This window comes from Polypterus senegalus, chromosome 1 (genome assembly GCF_016835505.1).
Source record: "Polypterus senegalus isolate Bchr_013 chromosome 1, ASM1683550v1, whole genome shotgun sequence".
NCBI lineage: Eukaryota > Metazoa > Chordata > Cladistia > Polypteriformes > Polypteridae > Polypterus > Polypterus senegalus.
In genome coordinates this window covers 209832001-209849771 of record NC_053154.1, presented here as the reverse complement: position 1 = coordinate 209849771, position 17771 = coordinate 209832001, and the positions used below count along the sequence as shown (strand labels likewise).

The following is a 17771-nucleotide window of genomic DNA, read 5'->3' as shown; positions in this document are numbered from 1 at the left end:
AGCCTGTCTCCTTCTCTGCAAATCAGATACGACCACAGGTACATTGCTTTCAGCTTATTAATGGAATTGCTGATTATAGGGAACAAAAATCAATAAAAAAATATTTCTTTCTTACTCTATCAAAATAAGGACAAAACCATTTATTCTGAAATGTATATAAAGAAATGTGCAAATAAGCTTGCTTTGAGTTTTAAAATGCACGAGTATACTTTTAAAGCTCTAACCGTACTACATTGGAAACTGATACATAAACACATATGCACTATAAAACTGCATCTGTAGTTGACAAAAAAAAAGACATTTTTGTAAAAGAAATCCTGGCTTTTTTTAGTTTTATTCTCACTCAATTTACAAAATGTTTGCAGTAATTACTGCTCTGCTGTACATCCAAACTTATGTGCAAAATGACTGATATCCTATTATGCACATATTTCTGCTGTAGGTTCAAAAACTGCAGCATCTTGCGGCACAAGGACTGAACAACCACAGGGGCACCTCAGTTCCAGAGCTGTCCTTTACAGTATTCCCTGTACAGGCTTCTTTTTTTGTGTGAAGTCAGAGCTCAGATCTTTCTGTCCTCTCAAACTTAAAAACACATTATCTTAGCTCTTATATCTCAGAAAGAATATTTGGGTATTTTTTCAGAAGCTTATTGGCTTGCTTTGGTAATAGACGACCTCCTTGTTCTTTCCTTTGCTGCTCAAGATCAGCCTTCCTCTTTGCCTGTGAAAGCAAAAAAATATTATGAAGAACCACAATAACACTGATCTTTTAGGTAGGAACAGGGGCCAGCAGTTTTGGGAAACTCCCTTACCATCCTATGTCAAGTGTCTGTACTTCCATAAAATAATGCTATTCTTCTCTACTGGCTACTTTTAAAGAAAAGATGAAATGTTTAGCGCCAATTGCTACATTACTATCCGTTCATTAACAATTTTAACTAGAGGCTTTCAAGATGAATAGTGTTACAAAGCAATCTTTGTGAATTATACCGATTGAGACAATTCTAATAACTTCAGGCCCTACACCACATCAAACAAATATATTACATTTGAGGCAAATTTTACCATTAAGAAATGAAGCTAGGATCCTGAGTTCCAATACATAAACATACTGGGACTGCTAAAGTCTGATATGTCTCAGGAAGTGGAGATGAAAGTGGATCAAATGCTGCTGCTGCGTCAGAAAATATGCTGTAGGTGGATGTGCTTCAACTTGAGCACCTTTGACACGGGCCATTTACAGATGTGCCATAACTTCAACAGTCTGTTGAGTCCATATTCCTAAATAGTTCATAATATTCTGACCGCCAATGCAGGATGTTCTTTTTCTTGCATAGGTGTACACAATAAAGTGGCCACAAAAAAAAATTAATGCAGGTAGCATAAACTATGCAGATCACTCTGACTGCGTGTATGGTATTTACCAATTGACGACAAGAATATTTTGGACAGCATGGATGCATATCAACACCATAATGTACATTTGGGAGTCAGGGAAACATTCCAAAATCCATTCCATTCATGCTTATATCTTAGGAGCTTTTTATTTGTACTCAGATATCCCCAATAAGATGTGGCTCATCTCTCAGTGGAAGCAGACATTTAAATCCTCCTATACAAACAGCAACTACACAACCTTATTTATTGTATCTTCTGCTCATTTTCTAAATTGCATGCATTCACTTATGTTACCATTACCACAGTTTTTAAATAGTCCATTAGAGCTCCACTGTTGACTGAACTCTTATTGTTATTCTATGGTATACACTATAAATTTTAAATGGAGAATGCCGTCACTTAGGATATTCCTACCTTAAGTAGACAAATCACTTGATGCAGAGAAATACTTGCAGACAAAATCAACACTGCCTTATAGTTCTGACCACCATCACAAAACACAGTTGCTTTTTATCACACATTACAAACCGCTATGGTTCTGCTCTGCTCCCTCTGAATGGTGGTTCATTATAAAATGCATGCTGATCAAGGAGTCCTCCCAATGGCCCCTGAACACTCCTGCTGACTGCTGGGAACTGAACTACTCTCAGTAGTACTGTCACAGGTTCCCCAAAAAATAGGCTTGTTTATTGAGCAACACTGCACCGTAACAACCTAACAAGACCAATGACTTAATTTTGTAATTTTTATGGGACAGGAAAAACAAAAATGAACTGGGAACCATAGTCAGCTAGCTTCACAATTGGCGCAGCCTGAACACTGCCAGTGCCAATTTCCATCACACTGTTTGTCATCAGTAAAATAAATGTCCTAGATCAGGGGTGTCCAACTGCTGCAGGTTTTCATTCTAACCATCTTCTTAATTAGTGAGCTGTTTTTGCTCCTGATTAACTTGTTTTGCCTTAGTCTTAATTGATGCGACTCAGACCTCTTAGTTGTTTTTTTTTTTTTCCTTAATGAGCAGCCAAACAACAATGAGACAGAAAACAAGCCACCACATGACCAGCTAACCTGAAAATAAAGAAAGATGAAGGTCCCGGTTATGTTGGTCTGCTCACGTCACCAAAACATCTTGACGGTGGTCTTAAAAAAAACAGAAAATCACCAGTGAGAGCAGCAACAAGTTATGATATTCAATAACGGCTTTAATTAAGAGCGAGAATTGGCTTCTATTTAAGAAACTGGTTGGAGTGAAATTGGCAGGAGTTTGAAATCCCAGTTTAGCTGGTCATCCGTTGGCTCGTTTCACATCTCATTTCTGTTTAATGAAGAAACGAATCAATTCAGAGTACAGAATCTTTAAAAACAGAGCTGTTAAAATAAAAGAAAAGGAGTTAATTAGCAGTGAAAACTGTTTGCTGATTAGGAAAAGGGTTAGAATGAAAACCTGCAGCCACTGCGGCTCACCAGGACCAGAGTTGGACACCCCTGTCATAGGCAGTAATGTCTGTGAGGGGTTCCAGTAGATTTGCTATCTATAAAAATCTCTATCTTCTTTCTTGAATTCACCTGATTTAAACGTAGCACTTTTCTTACTAGTCAGACAAGTTGTTGTCACTCAAGTATCTAGTCCCTTCCAACCTATGAAGCACTTGCTGACTGCAGATTTCCAGTTGTGCCTGTGAAGAGCTTTCCGCACTCTGCTGCAATATTTCCAGGCAAAGCAGTGAGTAAAAAAAAAAAAATCTACAGAGTTCTATTACTGCTACTGTATACCATCATATTCATTTGAGCTTTATGTAACTTGAAATCATTTGGTATATTTCTATTAAGATGTCAAATTTTATCAAGTCTTATTTTATGTTTGCTTTTCATCCACTGGGAGAAATTGTAAAGGTGGACTAAATTTGGTGATGTTAGAATTGTGAAACTGATCTTAGGCCATGTATATATTTTTGCAATATGAGCAAATGCATTATTTATACCTGCAATGTTGTGGTATTCAGTCCAAACCATTGACTCGTGCTGTTGGGTTCAAAATTTGATGATTCAATGCGAAGGCATATTTACAGAGACCGACTCTCTTTAAAATTCTATTTTACTTTGAAAATAACATCTGAATCTGCATTATACAGTATAAATCATTTTGTTTACCTTGTACTTTGTGAGCAAGTGTTGTTTATAGCTGTTCAACTGCATAGGCAGTACAAATGTTGCTGAAACTGCAAATTAAGGGGCCTATTAAGAAAGCTGCCCATCTACAAAGTACAAATCTGTGTACATTCCAAGGAGTTTGCAAAGCAAAATACAACAATCACTTAAGATGAGCTTACAAAAATGTAATTGCAACCACTAATCAAAGCAACTTTTAAGACCTCTTAAAAAGTGAGGCTCAATTTACACTGACAAACACTCCCTGGTTACCAGTTCTCTTATATGTATGCTCAACTACAAGTGTACATGAAAAAGAAAGAACATAATAGGTACAACATTCATTACCTCTGCCTGGGCTGTACACTGGAGGAAAGATTGCACCTCACTGGCACAGACGGCGTTGCTGAAGTTATTTTGCTTCCAACAGGCCATCATCACTGACATTTCTGTGATGCATTCAACTTCTGAAAAAGAAACAAGATGGCAGTGGAAAATGTATATTAGCTCAGCCATGTAAAACAGGAATTTACCTTGCTTTGTGCCGAGCAACACCTGAATCAATTAGAATATATAGAAATACTAAAAGAGTTAATTGCTTCATCTTCATAGCTCACATATTTATGTGAAACAAGTTAACATAACATGATATCCCATTCAGCTAGGCTGACATGCTAGGTGACATCAAACCATCAATTGCAATGGAGTAATCACCCCTGGACAGGAAAATGTCCATCACGTCTCATTTAAGCACATACATACAGCACGTTTAATGATAAAAAAGACTAAGAATATTATTTTGTTAATGCTTTTCATCCAAAAAAATTAATGCATTCTTCCTTGCTAACCACGGTAACAAGTTGTGCAATGGTTAGTGTCGCTGTCTCACAGCCTAACAGTAACAGATTCAAATCTCTGACTGAGTACTAACTGTGTGATGTTTGCACATTCTCTCCATGTGAGTGCGAGTATTCCCTCACTCATATGTGGACAATAGGATGTCACCAATTAATCTAACACAATGGCGAATCAAGAGTACCTGGACAAACCCACACGAACACAAAGAGAACATGCAAATTCAACTCAGACAATAATCATGAAGGGGAAAAGAACCAAGTCTTCAGGGTCTGTAGGGTGCCTTCACGGTGTATCGTGCTATTTCAATTTATTAAAATATATCCATCAATTTCTAGAAATTTAAATTTTATGACAATTTGGACTGATATGCATGTTTCGTTTTAGTTTCTAACCAAAAACAACTCTATGCCGGCCAACAGGGAATTAGGCACACTTTCTTCCATCTTTTTCTAAGCCCGCCTATCCAGTACAGGTTTTTGTAACAAGAGATACAAAAATCCAAAACCTCACTAAAAATATAATTTTTCTACATCAAGCCACCTTCTTGCTCTTATGACCCTGAAGTGTGATCGGTGCGGCTACGTCACTACGTAAGTACAACAACAGCAAACATTACAATCTCACCTCCACGGCGGGGCCGTCTCTCGGCGACCCTATCCTGCAGCACCAGAGGTTTGTTAGGTTTCAGCACAGGCTTTTTGTTCTCTCTATTTAAAAGATTCGCCACCTTGTCAAATACCCTACTGCTGCCTCCTTGAGCGGCCATCTTTGGAAGGGAAATCTGTAGCGTTTCCTACGTATCTACGTATCGTGCGTCATGACGTAATTAGTCGCGTGCGTTTGCTTTTCGTGGCTTTGACTCTGGGCTTCCGATGCGGTGGAGGGGGAGGGCAGTGGTGTCTGTTGTATCTAGTGTACGGGATAGTGGGTCTATGATAAGTCAAAAGTGGGAAATCCGAAAAATCTCGCCACACGTTAAAGCTGCATTAACATCGACAATTATACTCCCATCTTTTAAACTTCTGTAACCCGACAAATATTTAGGGATCCGAATTGTGGATAAAGTGGCTGCACTAACAGGAAGCATTATGCGTTTTGTTGCTAACAGTACATGGGTTTTGTATATTTTTAGGTATTCTTGTATTGGTAGAAAATATCAATCAAAATTTAATTAGAAGATAAATTGTAAATCCAGTTCAGACTGAACAGACCTGGAAAGACGATGGACTGGCACCAGGGATTGTACCTTCCTTGCACCGTGAGAGACTAAAAGTATACATAAGAAGAGGAGTGAGGTTATCATGGACAGGAAAATAAACTACATAGTCATGTAGTAAAAGCAGAAATCTTGAAGTCTTTTTACAAGCATGTTGAAAGGATTTTATGACACACCCTAATGTCAATATCAGGTAAGTAGCGAAGCCTGAGACAGCGAATGATCTCCTGGTTGTCAAATTTGAAAACCATTAATATCTGTCACATTCTTAGAGTCTTGTGTGGGTTAAAGATGAGTGTTGTCAATACTTTGGCACCCCTAAAACAGTCCTTATTTGAATGAACATGGAAAGCTTTATCAGGCACTAATCCCATTAATCATACAGAAGAACAACAAAAATAAAAATGAAGGTACAAAGTCACTCTGAGCTAAGAAGTGATGCACCATGCTTGAGTAATGAAACCACAGGAGTGTGATGTTTGCGGTTTTATCACAGGTGAAGGTATATTAGACTTTTTGATTCTGAGTAGAACCTGCATAGAATTCATGTCTTAGATTAAAATAAGCCACATATTTAGAAGAAGAAGACTTTGCATTTATATAGCACTTTTCAAGACACTCAAAGCCCTTTACATAGAAAGAGGGAGCCACTTCAACCACCACCAATATGCACTATCCACCTGGATGATGCAACGGGAGCCATTTTGTCCCATTACGCTCACCACACATTTGTTATTTGGTCATAAAGAGGCGCGATAGCCCAAGGATTTCTATCTCATCCACAGAACAGCATTATTTTTTACAGCACAGTTTTCCTATCACTGCACTGGAGCATTGGGATCCACATTCAGACCACAGATTAAGCACCCCTTGTTGCCCTAACTAACCCCTCTTCCAGCAGCAATCCAAGCTTTTCTTAGATGGTATCCCATCCAAGTACTGGATGGGCACAAATATTCTTAGCTTCTGGTGAATTACTTGTTCTGAAACGCATGTGATATGGCTGCTAGAGGACATGCACACCAGCAGAATTCTTAACTAGAATGCTAAAAAAGATATCTGTTTATGCAGAATTATTAAAGCCTGCATTGTCCATATTTTGAATAATTAAACTAAAAACTGTATTATCATTTCCTGTAGTGTGAAGATCACATAAATGTTGTTTCTTCTGAGTAGCTGAGGGTTAAATAAAGTTCAGAATCACACAGCTTGCTTTCTTGAGCAAGCAAAGTTTTAAAAAAAGGAAACCACAAACCACTGAACATGCATATGCTATTTCCAAGTAGGCAAACCTTCTGGGTTTCTAATTTCAGTAAAGGGTCACTGGGTTCCAAGGAGGCTTTTCCGGAGGGCTTTAGGCACTATGTAAAAACCAACCACGGACAGTTCACCAATCCATTGCATGGATACAATCAATCACACCTTTAAATTTAATCCAAGTAGGCTAATTTAATAACTTTCAGATCTAAGAGAACACTGGACAACCTGGAGAAAATCTATGCAGAGATGGAAGGAGCATGCAGATCTGAACAGTGACTAGCACTTCTTTGAGAATACCCAAAGCACCCAGGACTGGAGGTGTAAAGCAACAGGGAACTGCACTGCAAATGCAACCATGTTTGTGTTGGGAATGGGAATGTGTGATGTGACATAATGATTATCTAGAACTAGATCTGGTAATAGTATTGTCACATGTACAGAGTGCAGTGAAACTCTTGCTTGAAAGTCTGACCAACATGTAACACATCATTATTCTATAGTGCCATAATAAACAAAAGTGTATTAAGCTGCATCATAATAGTGAGCATGTTAAAGAAGCTTGAACGAGTTATAGCAGAAATTATGATAGCATCTCCCAGAATACATAAAGAGTTCAAGTGGGATTGCATTAATACTGGGAGATTTACCATTTCATGTAATAGAATGTATTGCACTTATGTCCTCTAGAATGATTTGAATAGCCCCATTTTCACGATGCCCTGCTTTATATACTTTAACAACCCTTTTATATGCTTTTAAGCATTGCTGAGGAAGGTGTTTTGAAGTCAGGGAGTCTTTAGAAGTGGTAGTGAGCATATAAATTAAGCCTGGAGTAGCTCCACATTTGAGCATTCATAACATCGGGGTATGTCCCCATTAAACTAAGCACAAAGACAAACCTGATATGCACCAACATGTGGAAATGATGAAAGGAGTAACTTAAACAATCAAGCATTCATATTAAAGTCATGGCAGAGACTATTATTGAGTATGAGTGGAAAGAAATCCTACATTTACGAGAGCCAATGAAGAGAAGCAAGTTTGACACCCCAGGTTTAAATGTAAATACTGTTTGAAACCAGACAGTCAGAAAGTATAATTAAGAAATGACACAAAGAGAACATGCAGATTCCATACAGGAAAACTTGGACTGTGATTCAGACTCAGTTCAGAAATAAAATAATCTTCAATCAAAGAATATACACTTTTTTGGTGATTTTTGTTGAGGTGCTCTGCAATAATTACAAACAAACCCTAAATGGTGTTTGAATTATGTATTTCTTATAACCAGGGTTGCTACTGTTTTGTGCTTTTTATTATTATTATTTTTTTTCTGATTCGGTTAATAAGTTTTATAATGCAGTTTTCTTTATGTCACTTAGTTGTCTTTTATTGCATTTCTTGTGTTTCCATATGCAGGTGACAAAACGGTATCCACATATTGATCTTAGAAAGAATAACTCCAGTGTTTGGAGTAGAAACTACTTATTTTGAATAAGTGAAAAAAAACTCATAACTTTATGTAAAATAGGGAAAATGGTAAAATAATATTAAGTTATTCTGTTTGTATTCAATACTTATGTATGTTTCTGCAAAGCTGAAATTCGCCACAATTGGAGTTGCTAAATATTTTAGGGGATCATCTAACTGAAGTGAATCTCCAGATCCATTCTTGGCTGTACAGCACCGGTCACCACTCCTAGTGCTGTGCTAAAAGCCTACAGAGCTCTGAATAATTCATCAGTCCTATGTATAAGACACTAACAGCTAACATTGCCTCTACATTTTTGAGATATAGAGGATACATATCCATTAATTACCAGAGAAATCAGCTATCTTACTTTTAGCAACATATGAACACATACTGTAGGTAGATTGATTTCATTTGAGGTGTTAGAAAAATAATATAAGCAGGAGATCAAATGCAACACCACAACACCTTTGTAAAAGATGATTTACACTGCATATACATTATACACTCAGATTTGACAGATGGCAATGAGCCAGTTACAAATACACTCAATCATACCCCTTCCTTATTGCTCACCTCTACAGAAAGATTCTCTGTAAAGTGCCATTACAAGATGGAGACAGAGAGACAGAAACAATCTAATATTCATATCCACACACTTACACTTTGGATTACAGCATGCCACACACCGATCCAGCACAACTTATTCCCTGTAAAGTGCAACATGTCTCATAAAGATGCAGCTACGCTGATGGTCTTATGCGGAGACCCCGCTGCACACATGCACCTTACAAACGTCACCACTGTGCTTCACTGCATTAGCGCTGAAGTAATTATTTTGTGTAATAAAATGGCTTTCTTTGCTTTTGTTTCTTCAGACAGAAGCTAATTTTTTAGTGCTTACAATAAGTGCCTACAGGCTTGTTCTGAGCTGATAATCTTTCAGAATGTATGCCTGCCCCCAGCAAGCTGTCTGGGGCATTGAATTAATTTGTCTAGGACAAAGCTATTAGCTAATGTGTCTGAATGTGGACCAAGTTTCAAGATCATAAGATCACAAAGAAGACAGATTTAATGATTAACCCTTCTAAAGTATAGTTACAGTCGTTGTAGATCGAAAAGGGTAACTTTATTATCCTGCAAGGGGAAATTAATTTAGTCATATGTATTTCAAATAAATGTAATGGTAATGGTTTACATTTTCCAGACTTGCTAAAATTACATGGTCTCTTTACCTCACATTGTTTTAATTCTGCATTCCAGGGTTGTAGAGTCTATGAAATACAATGGTCTATTCTAGACTTTGGTTGACCTTTTTTGTTTGCATGGTCTTCATAGAGCTAATCTAAACATGTCTGATCAACAGAACATTTGGCATCAATCTAATTTTAATGGTGAAATGTTGTGAAGATTGAAGCTCTACACTGGAGGTTGGTCTGCTTCTCTTATATACTGTATGTTAGCTATGGGTGTGTGTCCCTGACAATAACTGTAATCAATCTGACTACACATTTGGAACAGTTAATTGGGAAGGCATTTAGAAATAAAACAGGGATGAATGTAAGTGACCTTAACTGTGCAATGTCACACAGTGGTTACCTGTTCACAGTTAAATGTAAAGGACAGTTAAAGTCTTTCTACATTAACATTGCATTTACCTTAACTAAACTCACATCTTCATCGAATAGTTATAATTTAATTCTGCCTAAACATGATTTTAATAACCATTAATTCTCTTCCACGTATTAGCGAGTTTCCATCCGTTGCTGTCTGATGCTGAATGTCCTGAGGGTGGATGGCACATATTATAGTCCATCAAATATACGGAATGAGCACCAGTGCTATGTGTAAATGTCAAATCTATCTATGTCACCTCCTGCAGCTCCTCTTCACATTGTTCATGCAAACTGCTATACTTGGAAGCAACCCCCTTACCAGGTGTCACGTATAATCAGCAAACAGCAACAGCAGAAACAGCAAATTATGCCCAACAATCCCCCACCCTGCCATCTTTGCAGTGTACCTTATCTCACCCAAACTGAACAGAAATGTGAGAAAACACATGTGACTCAAAACAACAATGGTGCTTCTTATGATTTAGGCACTACTCTCTTGACTTTTTTTGGGTTGACTACCAGAACAGAAACAACTGTCCAGAACAAAGCCTCATATTAGATGAGTGACCACTCACTCAATGCTAAAGCTTACTTATTCCATTTAGTACTAGGTGTTCCAATAGTTAACTCTCTGGAAACAAAATGTAATTTCCATTAAATATAGCAGTACCCTGGAACATGGTGTTCCACCAAATTTAATATGTAAAAGTAAGAAATCTATATCTCAAAAGCTCTGAATTTTGTAATCCATTATTTGCATTACATTTACATTATCCTTACTTAAATGAAGAGATTGGCATCATTTTTAAAACATATGCAGCATCTGGGAACCTTCACATGCTAGTATTTTCTAGGAGCAAATCATGTCAGAATTTGTCATGCAAATCCTATATATACAAGTTATGTGTGCATCCTGAAAGTTAAAATCATTCATATTAAGGTACTGGGTGAGCCAAATGAAATCTGATGGAAGGCTTCTTCTAATATGTAGATTCATCTTGGTGGTTTCAAGGTGTATCACTCTTGGATGCCAGACCATGATGAAGCTGGGAAAAGGTAATACTGTAAATGAAAACTAGTTAAAGGGCAACATACAGGGCAGCCATAAATCTTAGAATCTCAGAATGGCTAGTTAAAAGCAGCCTTAAATGTTGCAAGCACTAAGGAATAGAATTTAAAGATCTTTTGACCTCAACCTCATACATGAACCAATCCCAGCCATCACTTCTGCCGCTGCTGCCTCTGAGGAGGATATATCCACTGAACTGAGAAGTTCTTCAAAGCGGACTTTCTACCATTCAAGAATATCCCAAATAAAAGTCTAAGTTTCCCACCATTGCTGATAACGGTCCACCCACCCTTTAAGATTCATTGAATGGCCATCAGTAAAGCTATTCTTCTTGTTCTGACCCAGCTCCACCTTCTAACATGGGTCTTCACTTTACCACTTTTTATAAGCCTGCCAGTATCTCTTATTCACATTCTCTGCACCACTATATACAGTATATACATTATACATATACAGGGGTGGGTAAAAAGTAGTTTACGGTTGTTTGTACAGAAAAAAGACAGGCAGCTTATGATTACTACAATAGCGATATTAACTCAAAAGAATGTCACAATGGCACAGTGCACTTAGTTACAATCTCGTAAGTACACAAATTGCCAGCCTTGCGTACTCACAACTGTATACCTACTTTTGCAAACTCCCCTGTATATATATTTTAGTTTCCCTTGGCCTCAAAAAAGTATGTTTAATCTAATCTTATAATATAAATAATCTAAATCAGAAGAAGTAACAGTCCCAGGACAGACCTCTGAGGTACTCCACTGATGATCACATGCAGCATTCTTCTCTTATCTGTACTCCTGCCCATTATCCCTCTTTTTTTTCTATTTGCAAGTTCTTTTATTAGGTTATAGTATCAGTTTATCTGCTGCCTTCATTATATGCTTCTTGGTAGGCCTATAGGATTCTCAACAGCAGTGCTAATGTTTGTGATGAGCCATCATCTGTTAGAATAAAAAATTAAATGCACATTTTGTTACATGCATTACAAAATACATTCCAATAGACAGCACTTCACATATGCTAATGCTGAATATGTCCTACCGAGTGTAACTTCTACGTAGGCAGAAATCATCTTATATTATATGGTGTGGAAATATTCGAACCTGGACACAAACAGGCAGACACAGAATGTCCCAAAATACAAGTTTATTAAACCACACAAGTACATAGTGCACCAATCACCATTAAATAGTCTTTATAGACTCCTTTCTTCCCTCACTACCGCCTCCAACTCCTCCCAGGCAAGCTCCATCCTCTTCCACCCGACTCCGGCCCCTGGAATGGAGCGAGGCGGCCGCTTTTATAGTGCACCTGGAAGTACTCTAGGTGATCCACAATTAACAACCAGCAGCACTTCCAGGTGTGGCAGAAGTGCTGCATAGGCATCCAGCTCCTCTTCTGGTAGCACTTCCGGTTGTGGCGGAAGTGCTGCGGACCACAGTTCCAGAGCTGTCCGGGCGCCCCCTGGTGGTGGCCAGATCCTCCCATAAGGTTGAGCCTCCAAGCTCTGTGGCCCCCATACAATCACGGGAGGTCGCCCTCTTGCATTCCAAGGAAGAAATAGCCCCTCTCCCAGTCCTTCCCATCTCCAGGCGTCCTGGTGGGGCAAGGTCCCTGGACGTCTATCACAATGTAATCTAAAATCTGTTTAATCTGATTCATGGTCACTGGGGTCAAACCCTGTTCCAGCATCTTTGGGAGTAAGGCAAAAGGACAGGGTGCCAGTCCATCATATGGCCCACTTATACAGGAACAAGTGACAATCTGCAATTGACCATACACTCACGTCTTTGGGATGGGGAAAGAAAATAGGAGCACCTAGAGGAAACTGACATATACACATGGATAACATGCTATGGGACTCAAAACTATGACATGGCATTGGGGAAGCAGTAGGGCTGCACCACAAATAACAAATGCTAATACCACATAAAAGAAGAAAAGAGCCAATAATTCAAGAAGGGTAGGAGGTTCAACATAGAATTCCCCATTTGGTGCTCCAAAAAAATATAAAGTTCCACTGATCACAAAAAAGTAATACAAAATGAGCTTTGTGTTTCTGCTGTAATAGTGTGCATTGGTCACTTGCTGGCACAACTAGACAACATCTTTTCTTTGGAGTTATAACACCTTGAGCACAAAGGAATGGAATTTAAGGCAGGTTGGATGCAGGCCTAAAATTTTTTTTGTTGGCTGCATAGAAAGTGTACAAATGGTTTATTCACACCTAGTCGTCATTTGATGTCGGTCCCCATATGGTTTATGGTATGCCCACACTTGCAACAACCCTAATTAGTAGACTGCGCATAGTTCTAGCCTTGGAACAGCACAAAGATGTAATGCTGCATTGTCTTTTTTCAGCTCCTGTTATCTCATGATCAGGATGAGGCAGCAATGTATTGTCTTGAAGTCCATGTACCATACAGAATTTCATTGGTACAATTGGAAGGAGAACACAATTTTTATTCTGCTATGCAGGTATCTTGGTTTTTGTGCACCTTGTTGTGTTCATCGGTGCTGTCATTACAGTCTTACCAGCCCTCACAGGATGATCTTGTCTTGTTAGCATTACTGTAAATACATGTACTGAGAAGTAGGAATCACTTAATTTTTATCTTCTGCATTATAAACACATTGCTTTTATTTGTGGTTTCCTTTACTTGTTTACCCTACTGTTAAATAGGCTAAAGGTAATTTATTAGTTGGACTGGGAAATGTATAAGACAATAATCAAGTCAAATTCTAGTGAATATCATTATCGTAGTCAAAAGTTTAATCAAACTTCAAAACACAAACCAAAAATTAACATTTAGGAAATGCACAAGAGTTTCTAAACCTGTAGATCTTTTTATACTCTGATTAAAATTTTGAAAGATTGCTTGCAAGAATGCAGCATCTGGGACAACCAATAAGTGCACAAGACTCACCTTTATAACATCATGGCATTGATGTCATATGCCACGACTTTCAGTTGACACTGGATAGTAGCAGAGATGGAAACTACATACAAATGTGCATCACAATGGCAGCACTCATTGACAAATGAAATGATGGCATGCCAAGACGCCAAATATTTTGAAGTGCTACAAGACAATCTGAAATGACAAAACTAATTGAATAAATTGATTCCACGTTCAAAAACCCTCAAATCGAACAAAAGTATGTGGAATAATAAAGGAGAAAAATTTTAAAATGTTCCATTTCATAATCCTCGCTTCCCTTTAGTAATGCTGAACCATGCCTAAATTCCACTTTAGAGAGAAAGAGTGCTGAAGCCTTCATTGAGGGCAGCACCCTAGGCAAGAAGCAGTCTTCCGCAGAACAGAATGTGAAGAGTGGGGTTGACACATACAGTAAAGAAATCAGTTGTTTTACTTCATTATACACAGAGGAGGTAACATTTCCTATAGGGTTCTTGGGTATGCAAATGTCCAGTGCTGCGCATGACATTAGATGCACGGGTGCTGCCAGATGTTGGCTCTGCCTATACATACCGAGAGGCACATTTTAGCAGCTCTTTATATGGAAATCTTGCTTTTTTAGCTTCTCAAACAATTGCCTTTGACTGAGTTGAGAGTTGATGTTAAATGTGCAGCACAGATTTCAGTTTGTAGGCCTTTGACTTAAAAGAAAGTCTGACTTGCAGTACCAGAAAATAAAGGCTTGCCTAACGTTGTTCAATGCTTAAGCACCCTGGGTATAAATAACATTGTAACGTGAAACATAGTGCTCAACCTGTCTTACTGAAACCTTATAACTGTTAAAATGTTCAATGACTGGCAAATCGTCTTACAAGAGCAATTTTGCAGAGAACAGGCAATTCAGCCCATCCATCCAGTCAATCCTATTCATCTAATTTCTACAAAACGACATCAAGATGAGTTTTGAAGGTCCCTAAAATCAAACTTTTTAACTATTTGCTCATTTATTTCAATTATTTATGGTTCCTTTTGTGAAAAACATTTGTACAAACTTTCTTCATATCCAGTCTTCATTTCATGTCCCCATGTTCTTGTTGAAGAACTCATTTTAAACTAATAACTTGGAACCATCTTACTGATTCCATTTATAATTTTAAACACTACAATCAGGTCACCTATTATTCTCCATTTGGTTAAACTGAAAAGGTTCAACTCCATCAATCTTTCCTCCCAGTCTTGCAAATCATGCAAACTTAGCACTTTGTATTGCATTTTCCCCTGCTATACCCCCACTATCTCTCCCTTATCCTTGCCCTCACCTCTGCCCTCACCTTCACCTTTGGCCTCTTCTTTTGTCCACTTTCACAAGCAGCAACTTAGCAGAGACCTTCTTTTTACATAATTATGGAGTGATTGGCAACAGAACAATTGGGTTTATGCAAAAGATGCTCACATTCATGGAAGTAATTAGCATTGCTAATGACTAAATGTTTCTGTTTGTCTTGAAATTGCTCTGCTTTGTGATTTTTGCAGAGTAATTTGCAAAACTGCACTTAACTTTGGTATCGTGTGTTAAAGCAATGAGACATTATTTACATTACTTAAGTTAAAATGGAGACCAAGTCACTTTTCCAAAGCAATTTGGAAAAAGTGTAATGTCATCTTTTATTGTGTCACAGTTTTGGGTTTAAAACCCCCACTGTTGTGCTTTCAGGCTGCAGAATGCGTCCACTAACTATCTTTTTTGGTGCCGATATCTTGGCACCATTTCTGTGGTGTAACAGGCAAGAATATCAAACAGTGGCACAATAATAACAAAGCACAGGTAAATGGCAAAACAAATCATCTTTGTCTTGGGAGGTGAGACTTTCGATGATATCCACTGTCATGCGTGTGCTTGGGAAACAGTTTTACGGGCTTGAATAAATATGTGTCTCTGCCGGACAGCGGGATAGTTTTGTACTCTAACTCTTTCTTCTCTTTCTATCTGCAGACCATCAGAAGAAACCACCTTATAAAAATATCACTTCCACCTCCAGTCTCACAGAACCTGCCTACTACAAATGTCATTTCCACCTCTGCTCCCTCAGAATCTGCCTCCCTATGATGTTACTTACACCTCCGGTCACTCAGAACTCCGGTCTCCCTATGACATAATTTCCGCTTCCAAGCCCACCTCTTCCTGTTAGTCAGCTACAGTGCATCCGGAAAGTATTCACAGCGCATCACTTTTTCCACATTTTGTTATGTTACAGCCTGATTACAAAATGGATTAAATTAATTTTTTTCCTCAGAATTCTACACACAACACCCCATAATGACAACGTGAAAAAAGTTTACTTGAGATTTTTGCTAATTTATTAAAAATAAAAAAATTGAGAAAGCACATGCACATAAGTATTCACAGCCTTTGCCATGAAGCTCAAAATTGAGCTCAGGTGCATCCTGTATCCCCTGATCATCCTTCAGATGTTTCTGCAGCTTAACTGGAGTCCACCTGTGGTAAATTCAGTTGATTGGACATGATTTGGAAAGGCACACACCTGTCTATATAAGGTCCCACAGTTGACAGTTCATGTCAGAGCACAAACCAAGCATGAAATCAAAGGAATTGTCTGTAGACCTCCGAGACAGGATTGTCTAGAGGCACAAATCTGGGGAAGGTTACAGAAAAATTTCTGCTGCTTTGAATGTCCCAATGAGCACAGTGGCCTCCATCATCTGTAAGTGGAAGAAGTTTGAAACCACCAGGACTCTTCCTAGAGCTGGCCGGCCATCTAAACAGAGCGATCGGGGGAGAAGGGCCTTAGTCAGTGAGGTGACCAAGAACCCAATGGTCACTCTGTCAGAGTTCCAGAGGTCCTCTGTGGAGAGAGGAGAACCTTCAAGAAGGACAACCATCTCTGCAGCAATCCACCAATCAGGCCTGTATGGTAGAGTGGCGAGACGGAAGCGACTCCTTAGTAAAAGGCACATGGCAGCCCGCCTAGAGTTTGCCAAAAGGCACCTGAAGGACTCAGACCATGAGAAACAAAATTCTCTGCCCTGATGAGACAAAGATTGAACTCTTTGGTGTGAATGCCAGGCGTCACTTTTGGAGGAAACCAGGCACCGCTCATCACCAGGCCAATACCATCCTTACAGTGAAGCATGGTGGTGGCAGCATGGTGGTGGCAGCATCATGCTGCGAGGATGTTTTTCAGTGGCAGGAACTGGGAGACTAGTCAGGATAAAGGGAAAGATGACTGCAGCAATGTACAGAGACATCCTGGATGAAAACCTGCTCCAGAGCGCTCTTGACAGACTGGGGCGACGGTTCATCTTTCAGCAGGACAACAACCCTAAGCACACAGCCAAGATATCAAAGGAGTGGCTTCAGGACAAATCTGTGAATGTCCTTGAGTGGCCCAGCCAGAGCCCTGACTTGACTCCGATCTTAAAATGGCTGTGCACCGACGCTTCCCATCCAACCTGATGGAGCTTGAGAGGTGCTGCAAAGAGGAATGGGTGAAACTGGCCAAGGATAGGTGTGCCAAGCTTGTGGCATCATATTCAAAAAGACTTGAGGCTGTAATTGCTGCCAAAGGTGCATCAACAAAGTATTGAGCAAAGGCTGTGAATACTCATGTACATGTGATTTCTCAGTGTTTTTTATTTTTAATAAATTTGCAAAAACTTCAAGTAAACTTTTTTCGTGTTGTCATTATAGGGGGGTTGTGTGTAGAATTCTGAGGAAGAAAATGAATTTAATCCATTTTTAAATAAGGCTGTAACATAACAGAATGTGGAAAAAGTGATGCGCTGTG

The 17771-nt window shown here is 38.8% G+C and overlaps 1 protein-coding gene across 1 annotated transcript; it reads right to left on the bottom strand.

The window, feature by feature from the left end:
* Positions 1-70: 70 nt before the first annotated feature.
* On the bottom strand, positions 71-5195 carry chchd1 (coiled-coil-helix-coiled-coil-helix domain containing 1). The gene is made up of 3 exons (XM_039768055.1): positions 5034-5195; positions 3900-4018; positions 71-723 (listed from the first exon to the last, which is right to left on the bottom strand). Exons 1-3 carry the CDS (start codon positions 5173-5175, stop codon positions 610-612), a joined length of 375 nt encoding a protein of 124 aa, XP_039623989.1. The 5' UTR covers positions 5176-5195; the 3' UTR covers positions 71-609.
* Between the last annotated feature and the right edge of the window lie 12576 nt (positions 5196-17771).